We start from the raw sequence: 16065 nt of genomic DNA on the forward strand, positions 1-16065 counted from the left end.
ATTCATGATTGCCAAAACTTGCAAGCAACCAAGATATCCTTTGGTACGTGAATGGATTAATAAACTATGAACACCTAAACAATGGAATATTATTGAACACTAAAAAAATGAGCTACCAAGCCATGAAAAGACATGGAGGAATCTTAAATGCATATTACTAAGTGAAAGAAGCCAGTGTGAAAAGGCTATATACTGTATGATTCCAAACATATGACATTCTGGAAAAGGGAAAACTACAGAAATAGTAAAAAGATCAGCAGGGGGCAGAGATTGAGGGTGGGTGGAGAAGGGATGAACAGGCAGAGCACAGGATTTTTAGAGCAATGAAAGTACTCTGTATTATAACCTAATGATGGATACATGCCATCATATAGTTGTCCAAATCCACAGAATGTACAATACCAAGAGTGAACTGTAATGTGAACTATGGACTTTGAATGATTATAATGTGTAAATGTAAGTTCATCAACTCTACCATTCTGGTGGGTATGTTGATAAAAAAGGAGGGTATACATGTGTGGGGACAGGCGAGTATATGAGAAATGTCTATACTTTCCTCTAAATTTTATAACAGAAAACTCTTCTTTAAAAAAGCCTTTAAAAATTTTGCTTATCTCTCACTATTGTTCCTTTTAATGAAGACCAAAAAATAAGAACAAATTAAAATACTTAGAAAATAATGGTGGTCTATATTATACCCACAAATGTATTTATGCAAACTGTATGGCATAAAGCTGATTCTGAGTCACTGTTTTTCCCTCTACTACAGGCTAAACAATGCCCTTTGGAAACTACCACATTTATTTTAAAATCAATACAAAGAAATCATTGTTTAATAACACATACTTAAATCTGTAAATAATTCTCATCATGAAAAGCAAAAGAACAGGATAATGAGTAACAATGACAACAGGTAATGAATGATAATCAAAAATAATTAAAAAGCAAAAAGGTTGAAACATACATGCATCTAAAAATAAATTTCACCTTCAATTCTCAAAATTTACATAGTAATCAATTTTAAATTTTAAAATGATCGCCAAGGGCATTCAGCCACAGACCACTGATTTGAGTATAAACAAAGTATAGAAAAATCTGACTATCATACAATTACATAAGCAAAGTAATGTTCAATTGATTTCATTATACCATTTCTTTCCTCATAAACATTTAGAAAAAAATCAGAAACTTTTATGATTATTTTAAAAATACTAAGATTTTCAAGTATCCTCCTAGATAAAAATCCTAATGCTTAATAACTAAGTCTGAAAAAAATAATTATGAACAAAAGTAAAGGCCTTGATCCTCTAGTGGCTGACAGAAAAGGAAATAAATAAAAAGAACTTTGATTCCTACTAAAATATTAATTAAAAATATCTAGGTCCATAATACATTATAATCTCATAAAATGATATGTGAAAGTAGACATTTTTAATACAAATCATACTACCAAAACTAGTTTCACATTCAATTATTGGGACAATACCGATATGCTTATAAATTATTTTCCTTCCATGATTTAAATTAAGTAAAATAAAAATTAAATTATCTGTAAAAGAAATATTAACATAAGTTTAATACTGGTTTAAAAACCACAACACTCTAAGATATTTTAACATAGAATGAATTAATCTATGCTTGCTATAGTTTAACTTAACAAATAATCTTTGGTTAAAATCACAATGATTTCGGGGCGCCTGTGTGGCTCAGTTGCTAAGCGGCTGCCTTCGGCTCAGGTCATGATCCCAGGGCCGTGCGGGAAGCCTGCTTCTCCTGCTCCCACTCCCCCAGCTTGTGTTCCCTTTCTCACACTCTCTGTCAAATAAATAAAAATAAAATCTTAAAAAAAATAAAATAAAATAAAATCACAATGATTTCACCAAAAGATGAACTCCAGATAGAAATGTCTAAGTACTTTCAAATAATGTTTTATTAGCATTAATAATATGAAAAGACCAAAATGACTACAATTGGATCTACACACCTCATACGTACTGTATAATAATTTTTAAGTGCTGAATATTTCCCATTAAAGCTGAATCCAATTAGTTTATCTACTAAACCTAACCACTAAATTCTGTAAAACCAAGTGAGCATAGTTTACTTTTTGATCAAAGCTGAATCCCTATTTAACACAAAAAACATTTCTCACATTAGAGTAGGAAAATCCTGTACTGCTTCAATGACATTTATATATTTTTCTAACTATAAAAAATTTATAACTTTACATACATTCCTCTCTTGGAAACAGAAAAAAGTATAAGAAAGATATTAAGAGCAATCCATAAGAAGCACTATTTAAAATTGGGGTATGTTTTCATATAATCCATTTTACTACAACTATACATATAATGAAAATTTATGTACATTCTAACATATATATTTTTCTGAACTGAAAAATACTGCAGCATGTACATTATAGCATTTTCAATGAAGAAAATATTCAGGTAATAGAAATACCAAAAAGAGTCATTTGAAAAGTAACAGATTATTTCAATCTGTTCACAGACAAAAGCTCATTAGACTCCAAAAATTAAAAATTTAATACTTAAAACTTAAGCATGGCCTACGATGTGACTGACACTGCATTAGAAAACATAGTCAATTCGGGGCGCCTGGGTAGCGCAGTCGTTAAAGCGTCTGCCTTCGGCTCAGGGCGTGATCCTGGCGTACCGGGATCGAGTCCCACATCGGGCTCCTCTGCTGTGAGCCTGCTTCTTCCTCTCCCACTCCCCCTGCTGTGTTCCCTCTCTCTCTGGCTGTCTCTCTGTCACATAAATAAATAAAATCTTTAATTAAAAAAAAAAAAAAAGAAAAAAGAAAACATAGTCAATTCTAAGGAAAAATAAGTGCCCCAAGATATCAGAGACAATGTCTAAATGAAGTGATGGTGGAAAAGAATTTATACTTAACAAGTAAATGAGAAAATTTCTCTCATTTAATGGAATTTAAATTGCCACTTAAAATTTATAAAATTAACTGACTTCTATGATGCAGTTTGGCATTCCTATATTACCTGGAACCAGGAAAGACTATCCCCCTCTCCAAATTTCTCCATGTTTTTCAATTTGAGCCTATGTTACACTCCATTTGACTTTCAGTTAATATGAAAGTTTCACTAAATATATACCTGTGCTCTTCATTTTGGCCCTTAAAAATTATGGTAATACATTTTAGGTAGCAATGTATCCATAAACAGATAATGAAATTATGCATCAATGCTCCATTTGGATTCTTGGTCTATTTAACTCATTAAAGAAATCAAGAAAGAAATCAAGAAGGAAGAAAAACAGATGGAAAGAATGACAGAAGGACAGACAAGCAGACAGGCAGAAAAAGAGAAATGAATGAATGAATGAATGAATGAATGAATGAAAGAAAGAAAGAAAGAAAGAAAGAAAGAAAGAAAGAAAGAAAAAAGAAAGAAAGAAAGAAAGAAAGAAAGAAAGAAAGAAAGAAAGAAAGAAAAAGAAAAAATAAATCAACAATTCATAAAATCTCATCCTGAATTTTTGGAGCCAAAAAATATTTCCACAGAACTCCAACTAGATTTAAAAAAAACTACCCACCCATCATTCCCAAGTTATTTTTTCCTATATAACTAACGTAAATATTCAATAAATCTCTTTATCCAATGTTTTTTTTAAATGACTGAACCACATATATTTAGATGGGACTAATTATTCACATTTCCATATAGTCTTCCAAATTACAGATTTTTCATTTATTCATAATAAGCAAAAGACTGGGAAGGTACCAAAATTTAAAGCATAAACTATAAAAAAAAAAAATAGCAAGAATGACTTTTACTAATGCCAATGTGGAAGTCAGCATTTCCCTCCACCAAAAAAAGACAGAAATAAAATTAAACAAAATTTTCACATGTAACCTTTCATCCAGGGAAACAACAAATTGAGAGGCATTTATTATTGAGAAATCACTACACACTAAGATAAGAAAATCAAGAGTCAATGGCCTTATTGATGGGACTAATGCCCAAACCACCTTCCCAGTTGAGAGGGAGAGAAAACAGAGAGGAAATTAAAAAAAAATAATTAAATAATAAGCTCAGAAACCAGAAGCTGCACACCATGAAGCAAACAAAATGTGGAGATTAGACAAGGCAAATTATTAAAATAAACAAAAAAATCAATAACCCATGGGGCACCCGGCTGGGTCAGTCAGTATATCATGCAACTCTTGATCTGAGGGTTGTGAGTTCAAACCCCATGCTGGGTATAGAGATTACTTAAAAATGGAATATTTTTTAAAAAGAAAACCAATGAGGCACCTGGATGGTGCAGCTGGTTAAGCGTCTGACTCAGTTTCAGCTCAGGTGGTGATCTCAGGGTTATGAGATCAAGCCCCACATCAGGCTCTGCACTCAGCACAGAGTCTGCTCAAGATTCTCTCCCTCTGCCCCTCCAGCTCATGTGCTCACTTGCTCGCTCTCTCTCACGCTCTCTCTCTCAAATAAATCTAAAAAAAAAAAAAGAAAAGAAAACCAACAACCCATGGACAAACAAAACAGAAATCAGACTTGCTATAATACTTATCTGAAATACTCAGTTTTCAACCAAAATTACTACACATGCAAGGAAATAAAAAAGTGTGACTCATAATTTAAAAAAAATAAAGCAATCAGCAAAATGATTCAAGTTCCAAATACCAGATTTTGCAAACACTTCAACGACATGCAATAAATACATTCAACTAATTTTAAAATGGCATGTTCAAATAATTAAAAGAAATTAACAGTAAGTAAACAATAAGGAAATTTCAATAAAGATAAAAACAAACCACATGAAGATTCTAGAGTTGAAAAGTAAACACAAAAAATGAAAAATTCACAAGAGGTACTCAACAGCTGATTCAGATAGCAAAAGACAGAGTCTGTGAACTTCAACAGATCAACAGAAATTATCCAATCCGAGGAACAGAGAAAATGATGGACGGTAAATTAACAGACCTTTAGAAACCTGTGAGACAATGTAGTATTCCATCAAAGGTATAATGCAAGAGCCAAAAGAAAAAGAAGAATGGGGAAGAAAAACTTTCTGAAGAAACTATGGGGGAAAATCTTCCAAAATTTAATGAAAAAACATTAACTTGCAGATCCAAGAACTCAATAAACCACAAAAGGATAAAAACAAAGAATCACAACTAAACAAAATATAGTCAAAATTCAAAGACAAAAAAAAATGTTAAAAGCATTAAGAGAAATAAGACACAACATATAGAAAACAACAGTAATATAAGGCTGACATCTCATCACAAACGGTAGAAGCCAAAAGTCTATTAAACCACCAAGTGCAAACAAAAAGAAAACTGTTAAAATTTTATATCCAGCATAATTATTACCCAAAAATGAAGAGATGTAAAAGTGTCCTCAGATGAACTGGGAAAATTTATTGCTAACATACATGTCTTATAAGAAATAATAAAGTCCACCAAGAAGAAAGGAAATACAGTATTATAAAACCATTAAACAGAAAATATTTTTTAGAAAAGAAAACTAGGGGCGCCTGGGTGGCTTAGTCAGTTAAGCAGCCAACTCTTGATTTTGGCTCAGGTCATGATCTCAGGGTCCTGCAACTGAACCCCATATGGGGCTCTCCACTCAGCAGGGAGCCTGCTTGAGGATTTTCTCTCTCCCTCTGCCCCTTGCTCCTGCTCACACACACACTCACTCACTCTCTTGTGCTCTCTCTTTAAAATAAATAAATAAATCTCGAAAGAAAGAAAGAAAGAAAGAAAGAAAGAAAGAAAGAAAGAAAGAAAGAAAGAAAGAAAAAGAAAGAAAGGAAGAAAGAAAAAAAAAAAGAAAGAAAACAAACTAAACAATCAGCAGAAGTTCTGGCTCAACCAAGACGAAGTAAAGCTAATTACACCCTCTCTGTCTTACATATTAGAACTAAAACAAAGCAATTTTGTAAGCACTCTGAAGACGAAACAAAAGCAGATGCATTGGTGTAAAGGATGGTAAAATTTGGAGAATTATCCATTATAGAGAGAGGAGTCTCAATTTTTATTTTCCCTTGTAAATGTGACCCAAAAGTGAGCTCTTATCTCAGAGGTGGATGTTAGATGTTCAGATGGCTAATACTCTGAGAAAAACTGTCCTTTGACTAGAGGAACTAAGAAAATGGGTTTGTACAGGTCGGTGGGGGGGGAGAGTAGTCCTGAATAGGAGCAAACAGGAGAGAAAGATCCTCAAAATCTTTGTAAAAACCCACAAAAGCCCTAAACTGACCCACAAGATGCATTTGTGTGGGGCAGACACAGACCAGAACAGTGAAATCTTTCTAAATTAAAAAAATTTTTGAATTATCATCCAATTCTCTACCTAATCCCTGAGTGCATTATGTGCAAGGAAGACACAAAGCAGGACAAGAGAGGTTGATTTTTTTTTTTAAGACTTTATTTATTTATTTGACAGAGAGAGAGACAGCCAGCGAGAGAAGGAACACAGCAAGGTGAGTGGGAAAGGAAGAAGCAGGCTCCCAGCGGAGCAGGGAGCCCAATGCGGGGCTTGATCCCAGGACTCTGGGATCACGCCCTGAGCCAAAGGCAGACGCTTAACAACTGAGCCACCCAGGCGCCCCAAGAGGTTTTTACAATAAATGACATTTGGAACCTCTACCCACAAAGGATAGGTAGAACTTGCAGTCTAACCCCTATTACTAAAATAAAACAAATAAAATGTCAACATTAGTTAGAGGATTTTAACAAAACACATAGTTTATAAAAGATAATATTCACAATGTCTAGGATACATTAAAAAATTACTCAACATACAAAGAACCAAGAAAATATAACCATTTCTCAGAGGAAAATACACTGAACAAATGCTGATGAGATGGACAAATTGTTGTATTTATCACACAAAGATAGTAAAGGAGTTATTATAAATATGCTCTGGAAGGTGAAAATAAACACAGTCTAATAGGATCAGAAAATAGGGTTCTCAACAAAAAAAAATATAAAATTAACCATATTAAAATTATACAACTGAAATGTAAAAATCTAAAATATTTATGAGATGACCTTAATACCAAAACAGAAAAAGCAAACAAAAAGTCCATAAAGTTGAAGATCAAGTTTATCACATATAGCAAGCTTCTATATCAATAGACAGTATCAAATCTGAAGAACAAAGGAAAAAGATTGAAATAAAGTAAAAAAAGAGGCTCACAGACGTGTACATCAAAAGCCCTATTATAAATGTCACTAGAGACCCAAAATAAAGGGAGAAAGATATAACTGAAGCAAATCATAGGAAAATAAGGGCCCAAAACGTCTCAAAATTGGTGATAATCACAAAGAAAACTACCATAAGATTGTAGGAGGAACTAAAGAATATGTCTTGAAAGCAAGTACAAAAATGTAGTACATTTTATTTAGCAAATAAAGATTTAAATAACCATATATTTCTCATTAGAAACCATGGGTACCAGCAACCAATGGAAAAATATTTTAAAGTACTAAAAGAAAAAAGTAGAATTCTACACAGAATTCTATACACAGCAAAAAATACCCTTGCATGATGAAGGGCAGATAAAATTATATTCAGAGGGGCGTCCAGGTGGTCCAATCAGGTGAGCTGTTGAGCGTCTTGGTTTCAGTTCAGGTCTTGATCTCAGGGTCATGAGATGGAACCCTGCTTCCAGCTCCGCACTCAGCAGGGAGTCTGCTTGAGATTCTCTCTCTCACCCTCTCTCTTTGCCCCTCCCCCCATTCACTCTAAAATAAATAAATAAATCTTTTTTTAAGTTATATTCAGAAAAAATAATTTTAAAATTCGTTTCCAAGAAAACTACTCAACAAGAAATGTGAATAGAGTTCTTCCAGAATGGAAAAAAAGACTACCTGGAAACTATCTGGAAAAATGTAAACAGGGATTTTTCTTCCCTTAAATTCTTAAAATACATATAACAAGTGAAACTAAAAAGTGTATCATTGTCTAGCGAGACTTGTGATATATTAGATGTAGTAACAAACAATGGTGGTTAAAAGGATAAATAGTTGAAATGGTTCTATATTTTATTTGAAGAGGTAAAATATTAAACTGTGAAATTTCTGTGCAACTACTAAATAAAATTACGCAGAGATAGATATAAAACCAAATAGATTAATTTTAAAAGAATACTAAAGGAATTCAAATGTAAGAAACACAGGAAAAGAGAAACAGAGGGAAAAACTACACTGGGACAAATAAATAATAAAATGCTAGGCGAAAATAAAGACTTATCAGTAGTTACATTAAAAGTAAATAGTTTAAACACAATGAGAAGACTTAGTTTCTCAGTGTATATTTCAAAAAAAAAAAAAAACTGTAAGAAAACAAATTTCTGTTGTTTAAGCAACCCAGTCTATGATATTTTGTTATGGAAGCCCAAGTAGACTAATAAAATGATGGTTTGGGATTGGGAATGAAGGTAGCAATATTTAAAAGGGAGCAGAGAGAGCTTTTCTTGCAGTGCAAATGAGTACTACTGTTCTAGGACCTAAAGATAACTCTGCTAAAGAATTCAGTATTATAATACCTGTATAACAGCACTAACCATACAAAATACTAACCTGATTTGCCTGATCTGTCTTCACAAATTAAATAGTAACACATCCTCTATAATTAAAGATTTCTTCAAAAATCATAACACATAAAACAAATGGGTCTTATACCTTAACTCATTTATAATATATGATCCAGTAGTACTTCCCATATTTAAGAATCTTCTTTCATTTCCAAACTAAACTCTTATATTAAATATATTTAAATCCCTGATATACAACTCTTACCGTAATCCATTCCTTTGGTCAAAAGCAGGAATCATAGAGTTAGGATGTTCTGACATTAATGCAACAAGCAGCTGTAGGACATCCATTAGATTGTCATCCTAAAATCAAAATAGAAATTTTTTTAAATAAGAAAAAAAGAACTTTTTTGAACACTGAATACTTCTTTAATAAAAAAAGTAACTTAATAAATAGCCATATGATCAATATATACTTGTTTTTAACAAGCTCATTCTTTATACATACATATTCATCTGTTTAACTCAAATATCACATCACCAAATCTCAAATGTCTAAATCAAAGAAACATAATCCTTCTTAAAGTATACAGTATCAAGATTTCCTGAAACATATTCTATAGATATACTACATCTAACTTAACAGGTTTTTTCAGACAGAAAGAAATTGAGGAAAGGAGAAACTAAGTTGTTTTCTTTTTTTATAGCAAAACATATCAGAGCCAACAATAAGGTAATCGATGCTGGCAATCTGATGGCAGTGTTGGAGACAACATATGTATAATTTCCCAATTTTACCTGAAGTGCTTTATTCACTGACCCTCTGAAGAAACCAGTTGTAACAGTAAGCTTTTGAGGAAATAAGTGAATAGTTTTCATATATTATCTGTTGACAATACTGAAGATATAGATGATCAGTAAATGTTTATTGAGACAACATACTACCGTATGTAGTATAACTTGTTAATACTGACAGAAGAGCACAGAAACATATACGAGTTCTGAAATCCAAAACAATTCCAAGACAATCCTACACAGCCTTGGTTGAATATTCTAGTATGTATGCATATTTAGAACCAACTTGGCAAAACTGACCCAAAAAAGGACAAGGGAAGCAGCTACCAAGAGCTAATTCTCTGTTGCCCTGTCTATAACTTTTTGTTCACAGCTGTGGAACCGCAGTTATTTGAACATCTAATTTTCAGTAAGCTAAGCAGATATCTAGAGCTAGGGAACTGAGGCTTAGGAAAAGTGTTCTTTGAAAGACCTAAAAGATTTCTGAATTAACAGATTAAGAGAAAAGAGAAGATCACCATGATTTTCAGCTTCTCTTTTATAAAGTACTTCAGTCCTGTAGGGAGTTAGGGTTAATAAAAAACAAAATCATATACAATAACATTACTGGGAAGTTCAGTTGAAAAATCTTCAACTATTGCATTGTATAAAGAAATTCAACAAATAAAATACCCTAATCAAGAGGAAAAAGAAAGTACAATCATTAATGTTTGAGTCAAATATGATCCAATCAAGAAATTTAATCCACTTTTCTACCTCAATTAAGAGCAATAGGACAAAATAGTATCTCCCATTTATTGATGATTTAAAAAGACATTATTTCATACTATAACAGATATTTATTAAAACACAAGACATGAACTACAAAATAGAAATGAAATTATCATTTGAAATGCTGTGCTTTACATGAAATTACATCAATTCTAAATTTTACTTATTTAACAAATACTTAATCCCATTATTTAATTAGATTATATCGCCATGTATTACATTTTCCCAGGGCAAAATAATAAAGGAAAAAACCCCAAACATTTCAATCTATTTTCAACCTCCTTTTCAACCACATAATTACAAATCCCATTATAAATAAGTTGTTTGACTTCACAGTATTTGAACATGCAAAATCAGTTGGAAGACTGTGTTATGAATTTAAAAATCTAATCATTTTTAGTCATTTTCATAACCTATTTTTCCATATGTTACACTGGTTCCTAGAGATACAATGAAGGTATTCTTTGGCATACTTTCTTATTAATTCAATGAGATCCAATTTCAAAACTTTTTAAAGCTTTTCATGATTATTCTCAGAGCCATCTTGTGGTAATAAAGGATCTTGTGGTAATTTAAATGAAAGTTGCTAAGATTTAGTTCCTAAGTACATTTACTCCCCATTATAATTATATTAATGAAAGATCACCTTAACTTTTTACTTTAAAAAGAAAGACCATAATGCAGCTCAAAAAATAAAATCCCAAAATATAAATTTCAAATGTTACCTCATGCATAGTGAGTAGGTAATTGAGAATGGCCTGCAGTTCATCTTCCTTTACTCCAGAATCCTTTAAAAACATAATATAAGTATCTTAAAGTATCTTATACATGCATTTTAAAAAGTTTTTTTTAAAGGTAAATAATACACCTAACATTTGTCAACCTGGTCAGTTGCTATAAATATACAAAGATACTATAATATAGAATCTAAATTTAAAACATGAATTAGGGGAAACACTAAAGATATGCAATAATCAAGACTGTGTAGAAGTCAAAGAAATGATATCAGGTATCCTGTTTTCAGAACCATACATGACAGGCTATCTAAAAAAGCTATTAAACCCTGAAGTAAGAAAACCAATAGTTAGTGATAAAAGAATACTATTCACACCTATCACTCCACTAAATACAGAAGACAATTTTTCTATTTCTTTTTCTATTAAATTTTGAGAGTAAATGAACAGCTTCTAAAATTACCAGTTAAACGGTCAGGTACTAAAAACTGAGTAGTACTGTTCCCTGAGGAAAACACTGCACTTTTAAATATGAACTCACTGTAAATTTTCAACCTATCCTATCAATTTATTAATGATAAAACAAAACTGCAATGAGAAAAGAGCAATAAGAAAGAGAATTAGGAAACAAAAACACACAAAAAAATTTAAAAACACAAAAATCAAGTGATAAGTTTTTTTTGTAAATAGAAATAAGGTATCTGAGTCTAAAAGATATACGAAAAGTTTAGCCCACTTAACATAATATCAAATTCTAAAAAATAAGAAAATGACATAGGAAAATAACATATTGACAAAATACATTCATACATTGCTCTCTTATAAAACCAAAATACCTTCCTTTAAAATAATAAATTTTACTTTATCTACAACAGAATAAGATGGGACAAATGTAATAATTTCTAAAGGCTGATACATCTTTCTGGTACCTTTACACATGGAAATTTTTTCTCAAAAATCTGAATGTCAGGTACAAGAGGCCCGCTAAAAATGAAACCTCCTCTTGACTACTGTATCACTAGCGCCAAGAATATACCTAGTACTTAACAGAAACTCAGTAAATATTTACTGAATGAAAGAATAAATCCACTTGAACCCCTAGAGAAATTCATATAACATATATTACAATTATCAATCTCCAATTCTGCAATGATGTACAACCATATGTGTACAAGAAAGAACAAAAAACCACAGAATCAAGTATCTTTCAGAGTACTTTCCGATGTGCAAACCTAATAACCCAATAAAGGGTAAATAAACCCAAGACTGTATATTATGTGAAATTATAAGTTAAAATACAGAACATGCTAAAGGAGAAGTAGTATAAACTCACCTTCATCACTAACTGTTTAATGAACATCAACAAGAATGCTCGTAGAGAAAGTATTTCTTTTTGATTAGGTCGTGGTCCATCTTTGAAAAAAATAATATACACACACACTTAGTGTTTCAAAGACCTCAAAGTATAAAGCTGTCTTTCCTAATAGTTTCTTCCATATATTTATGAGAAATATAAAAGTGAGTCACCTAAAGAGATATATGCCTCAACATTATCATCTAGAATTGAAAGGAAGATAAAGAGTTTCCAAGATGAGCAAAAACTAAAAAAATTCATCACCACTGAACAGACTTTACAAGAAATATTAAAGGGAATTCTTTAGGCAGGAAAAAAAAAAGGTTATCACTAGAAATAAGAAAATACAGGAAAGAAAAAAATCACACTGGCAAAGGCGAACATAATAGTAAAGGTAGGGGATCACTCATTTGTAAAGTGAGTATGAAGACTGAAAGACAAAAGTAATAAAATCAACCAGATCTACAATAATTAGTTAAGGAATGCACTAAATAAAAAATTTTAAATATGACATCAAAAATATAAAACTTTGGGAGATGAAAGTAAAAATGTATTTTAGAATGCATTTGAACTTAAGGAATAACCAACTTAAAATGGGCTTCTATATACAGAGTTTGTTAGATATGAAGCTCATGGTTACCACAAACAAAAACCTCTAATAGGTACACAAAAAATAAAAAGGAATCCAAACAGAACACTAAACAAAATCATCAAATCACACAGAAAGACAGCAAGAAAAGAAGAAAGGCACAGAGAAGAACTATAAAAACAACAGAAGACAATTAACAAAATAGTAATAAATATGTACCTGTCAGTAACAACTCTGAATGTAAATGAGTAAAAAAAAGCAGACCCTCTATATGTTGCCAACAAGATACCCACTCTCTAAAGACACACAAAGACCAAAAGTGAAGTGATAGGAAAATATACACCATGCGAATAAAAATGAAAAGAAAGCTGGGTCAGCAATACTTTTATCAGACAAAGTAGACGTTTTAAAAAGCTGTAACAAGAGACAAAATGCATTACATATGATAAAGGTATTAATCCAACAAGAAAGTATAATACTTGTAAATATTTCTGTGCCCAACACTGGAGTACCTAAATATATAAAACAAATATTACCAGACAAAAACAAGAACTTGACAGTAATACAATAATAATAGGGGATTTTAACACACCTCTTACATCAATAGATAGATCATCCAGACAGAACATGAATAAGAAAGCACTGGCCTTCAATAACACATTAGAACAAATATAATAAACAGATATATACAGAGTAGTTCATACAAAACAAGATAACATTCTTCTCAAGCACATGAAACATTCCTCTACAATAACAGCATGACAGACCACAAGGTAAGTCTCAATAAATTTAAGAAGACTGAAATCATATCAAGTGTCTTTTCCAACCATAAGGATATGAAACTAGAAATCAATTACAAGAATAAAACCGGAAAAAAAAACACAAACATGCAGAGACTAAAAAACATGTTACTAAAAAACCAATGGGACAATAAAGAAATAAAAGAGGATATTAAAAAATACCTTGAGATAAATGAAAATGTAAACACAATGTTCCAAAACTTATGAAATGCAGCACAAGCAGATCCAACAGGGAAGTTTATATCAAAACAGGCCCACCTCAAGAAACAAGAAAAATCTCTAAGAAGACATACAGATGGCCAACAGGCACATGAAAAGATGTCCAACATCACTAACCATCTGTGAAATGCAAATCAAAGCCATAATGAGATTTCACCTCACACCTGCCAGAATGGCTAAAATCAAAAAGACAAGAAGTATTTAATATTAGTGTGAATGTGGAGAAAAGAAACTTTCAAGCACTGTTGGTGGGAATGTAAAATGGCGCAGCCACTACAGAAAAAAGTATGAAGATTCCTCAAAAAATTAAAAATAGAATTGCTATACAATCCGGCAATTCCACTTCTAGGTATTTATCCAAAGAAAACAAAAACATTAATTCAAAAATATATATACAGCGGTATGTTTAGCACAGCATTATTTACCACAGCATTTATGGAAGTAACCTAAATGTCCACTGACAAATACAGGAATAAAGATGTGGTGTGTGTGTGTGTATACACACACACACACACACACACACACACACACACACACACACACAGGAATATTATTCAGCCATAAAAAAGAGTGAGAACTTTTCACTGTGACAACATGGATGGGCCTAAAGAGTGTTATGCTAAGTGAAGTAAGTCAGAGAAAGACAAATAGTGTATGATTTCACTTGTTTGTGGAATCTGAAAAACAAAACAAAGCAAAACAGAAACAGATTCACAGATACAGAAAACAAACTGACAGCTGCCAGAGAGGAGGAAGGAAGAAGATGGGAGGATGCACAAAACAGGGGAAGAGGTCAAGAGGTACAATTTTCCCATTATAAAATAGTAAGTCACAGGGATTTAATGTACAGAGTAAGGAATACAGTCAATAATATTGTAACAACTTTGCATGCTGACAGACGGTAACTAGACTTAACTGAGGTGACCATTTCATAATGTATATAAATATCAAATCACTATTTTGATACTAATATAAGACTGTCAATTATTCTTCAATATAGAGTTTTATGCCTCTAGAAAGACATTCAATCTCACATACAATAGTATATACAGTGTTTCCAAATGTATAAAATGGGTTACTTTGAAACTACAATGAAGGAGTTTATTTTTTATTAAGGTTGGATGAAATTCAAAACATGAAAATGAGGTAATAAAATTTGTATTCAATAATAATATGCACTTACATTTGTTTTAAAAGACTCTGAGAATGTTAGTACAGTAACAGAAGTTTACAAAGGAAAATCCAAACTTATATGTGAATTTAGTTAAAAAAAAAAAAAAGCTTCGGTTACTCTTGCATAAGCTAATACAAAAATTTTTTAAAGTACACCTCAAAACAGTTTGGTTCATTTGGAAGGGAAACATTATGTTGACTACCTCTGATATCTCCTCCCCTTCTTGAAAAAGTCCCTGGTCACACATGGCTCACATTAAAGTCAATTTTCATGTCTCAAACAAATAATCCCCAAGTAGAAAGCTTTTGAAACCAAACACCCATTGTTATAAAATCCTAAAGTTAGGTACCTGTTAGCTTCATATTTTCTGCAATTTTCCCTCCACTAATCACTATTTACAACTAGTTCTTAGACCACCAAAGCACAAGACCACCATGACCTCAAATGGATCAATTAAAATAGGAAGAAAATTGCTTAAAATTTGTTCCACATGACAATTCCTAGACAAAGAATCGGTTACAGAGTTACAATAGAACACAAACTTTGTCCAGCTCTCTCACTTGAAGTATGAGACTTCCCCAAGGTCACTAATCAGTTATAAAATCAATTCCAGAATACAAAACTAATACCCAGGACAGTACATGATACCCCTACAGTACCATCAAATAGTCATCAGGAAATTATGACCTAGTTCTCTATCTGCACAACCCTACCACCTCAACCAGATCATACAACTTCTGTGTGCATTCATATCTTTCTAAATTATACATAGCATATCCTCTGAGAATAAGCAGATTTTGAAAGGCATAAAGAAACATTGTATTAATATGAAACTTGTATTTGTAAATCACTGAACAGCCAAAGCATTTAAGTACAATGACTCTCCAGCATCTACTTCCTGATTTCAAACAGCAGCCTTCAATTTTTATCAAGGCACTGAACCCAAACTCACTCTCAGATCATGTACTTCAGAGGTGCGAAGGGCTTCCATGCCCATGTATGCGTAATCAGAAAAATACCTGCCACATAAGACTGTGCACATGATGCAGCCAGAGCCATTGAGCAACAAAGAGACTTTTGCTGGAAATGTTCAAT

General features: G+C 32.1%; 1 protein-coding gene across 1 annotated transcript in view; it reads right to left on the reverse strand.

Moving 5' to 3' along the window:
* LRBA (LPS responsive beige-like anchor protein) overlaps nucleotides 1–16065 on the reverse strand; it is a 762114-nt gene that overhangs the window by 614376 nt on the left and 131673 nt on the right. Inside the window, exons 15-17 of the mRNA XM_040626351.1 lie at nucleotides 12168–12247; nucleotides 10826–10888; nucleotides 8800–8897 (exon numbers count right to left, since the gene is read on the reverse strand). Coding sequence (XP_040482285.1) covers nucleotides 8800–8897; nucleotides 10826–10888; nucleotides 12168–12247 — 241 coding nt within the window. The remainder of the gene's footprint in view (nucleotides 1–8799; nucleotides 8898–10825; nucleotides 10889–12167; nucleotides 12248–16065) is intronic.

This window comes from Ursus maritimus, unplaced genomic scaffold (assembly GCF_017311325.1).
Source record: "Ursus maritimus isolate PB19 unplaced genomic scaffold, ASM1731132v1 scaffold_11, whole genome shotgun sequence".
Classification (NCBI taxonomy): Eukaryota; Metazoa; Chordata; class Mammalia; order Carnivora; family Ursidae; genus Ursus; species Ursus maritimus.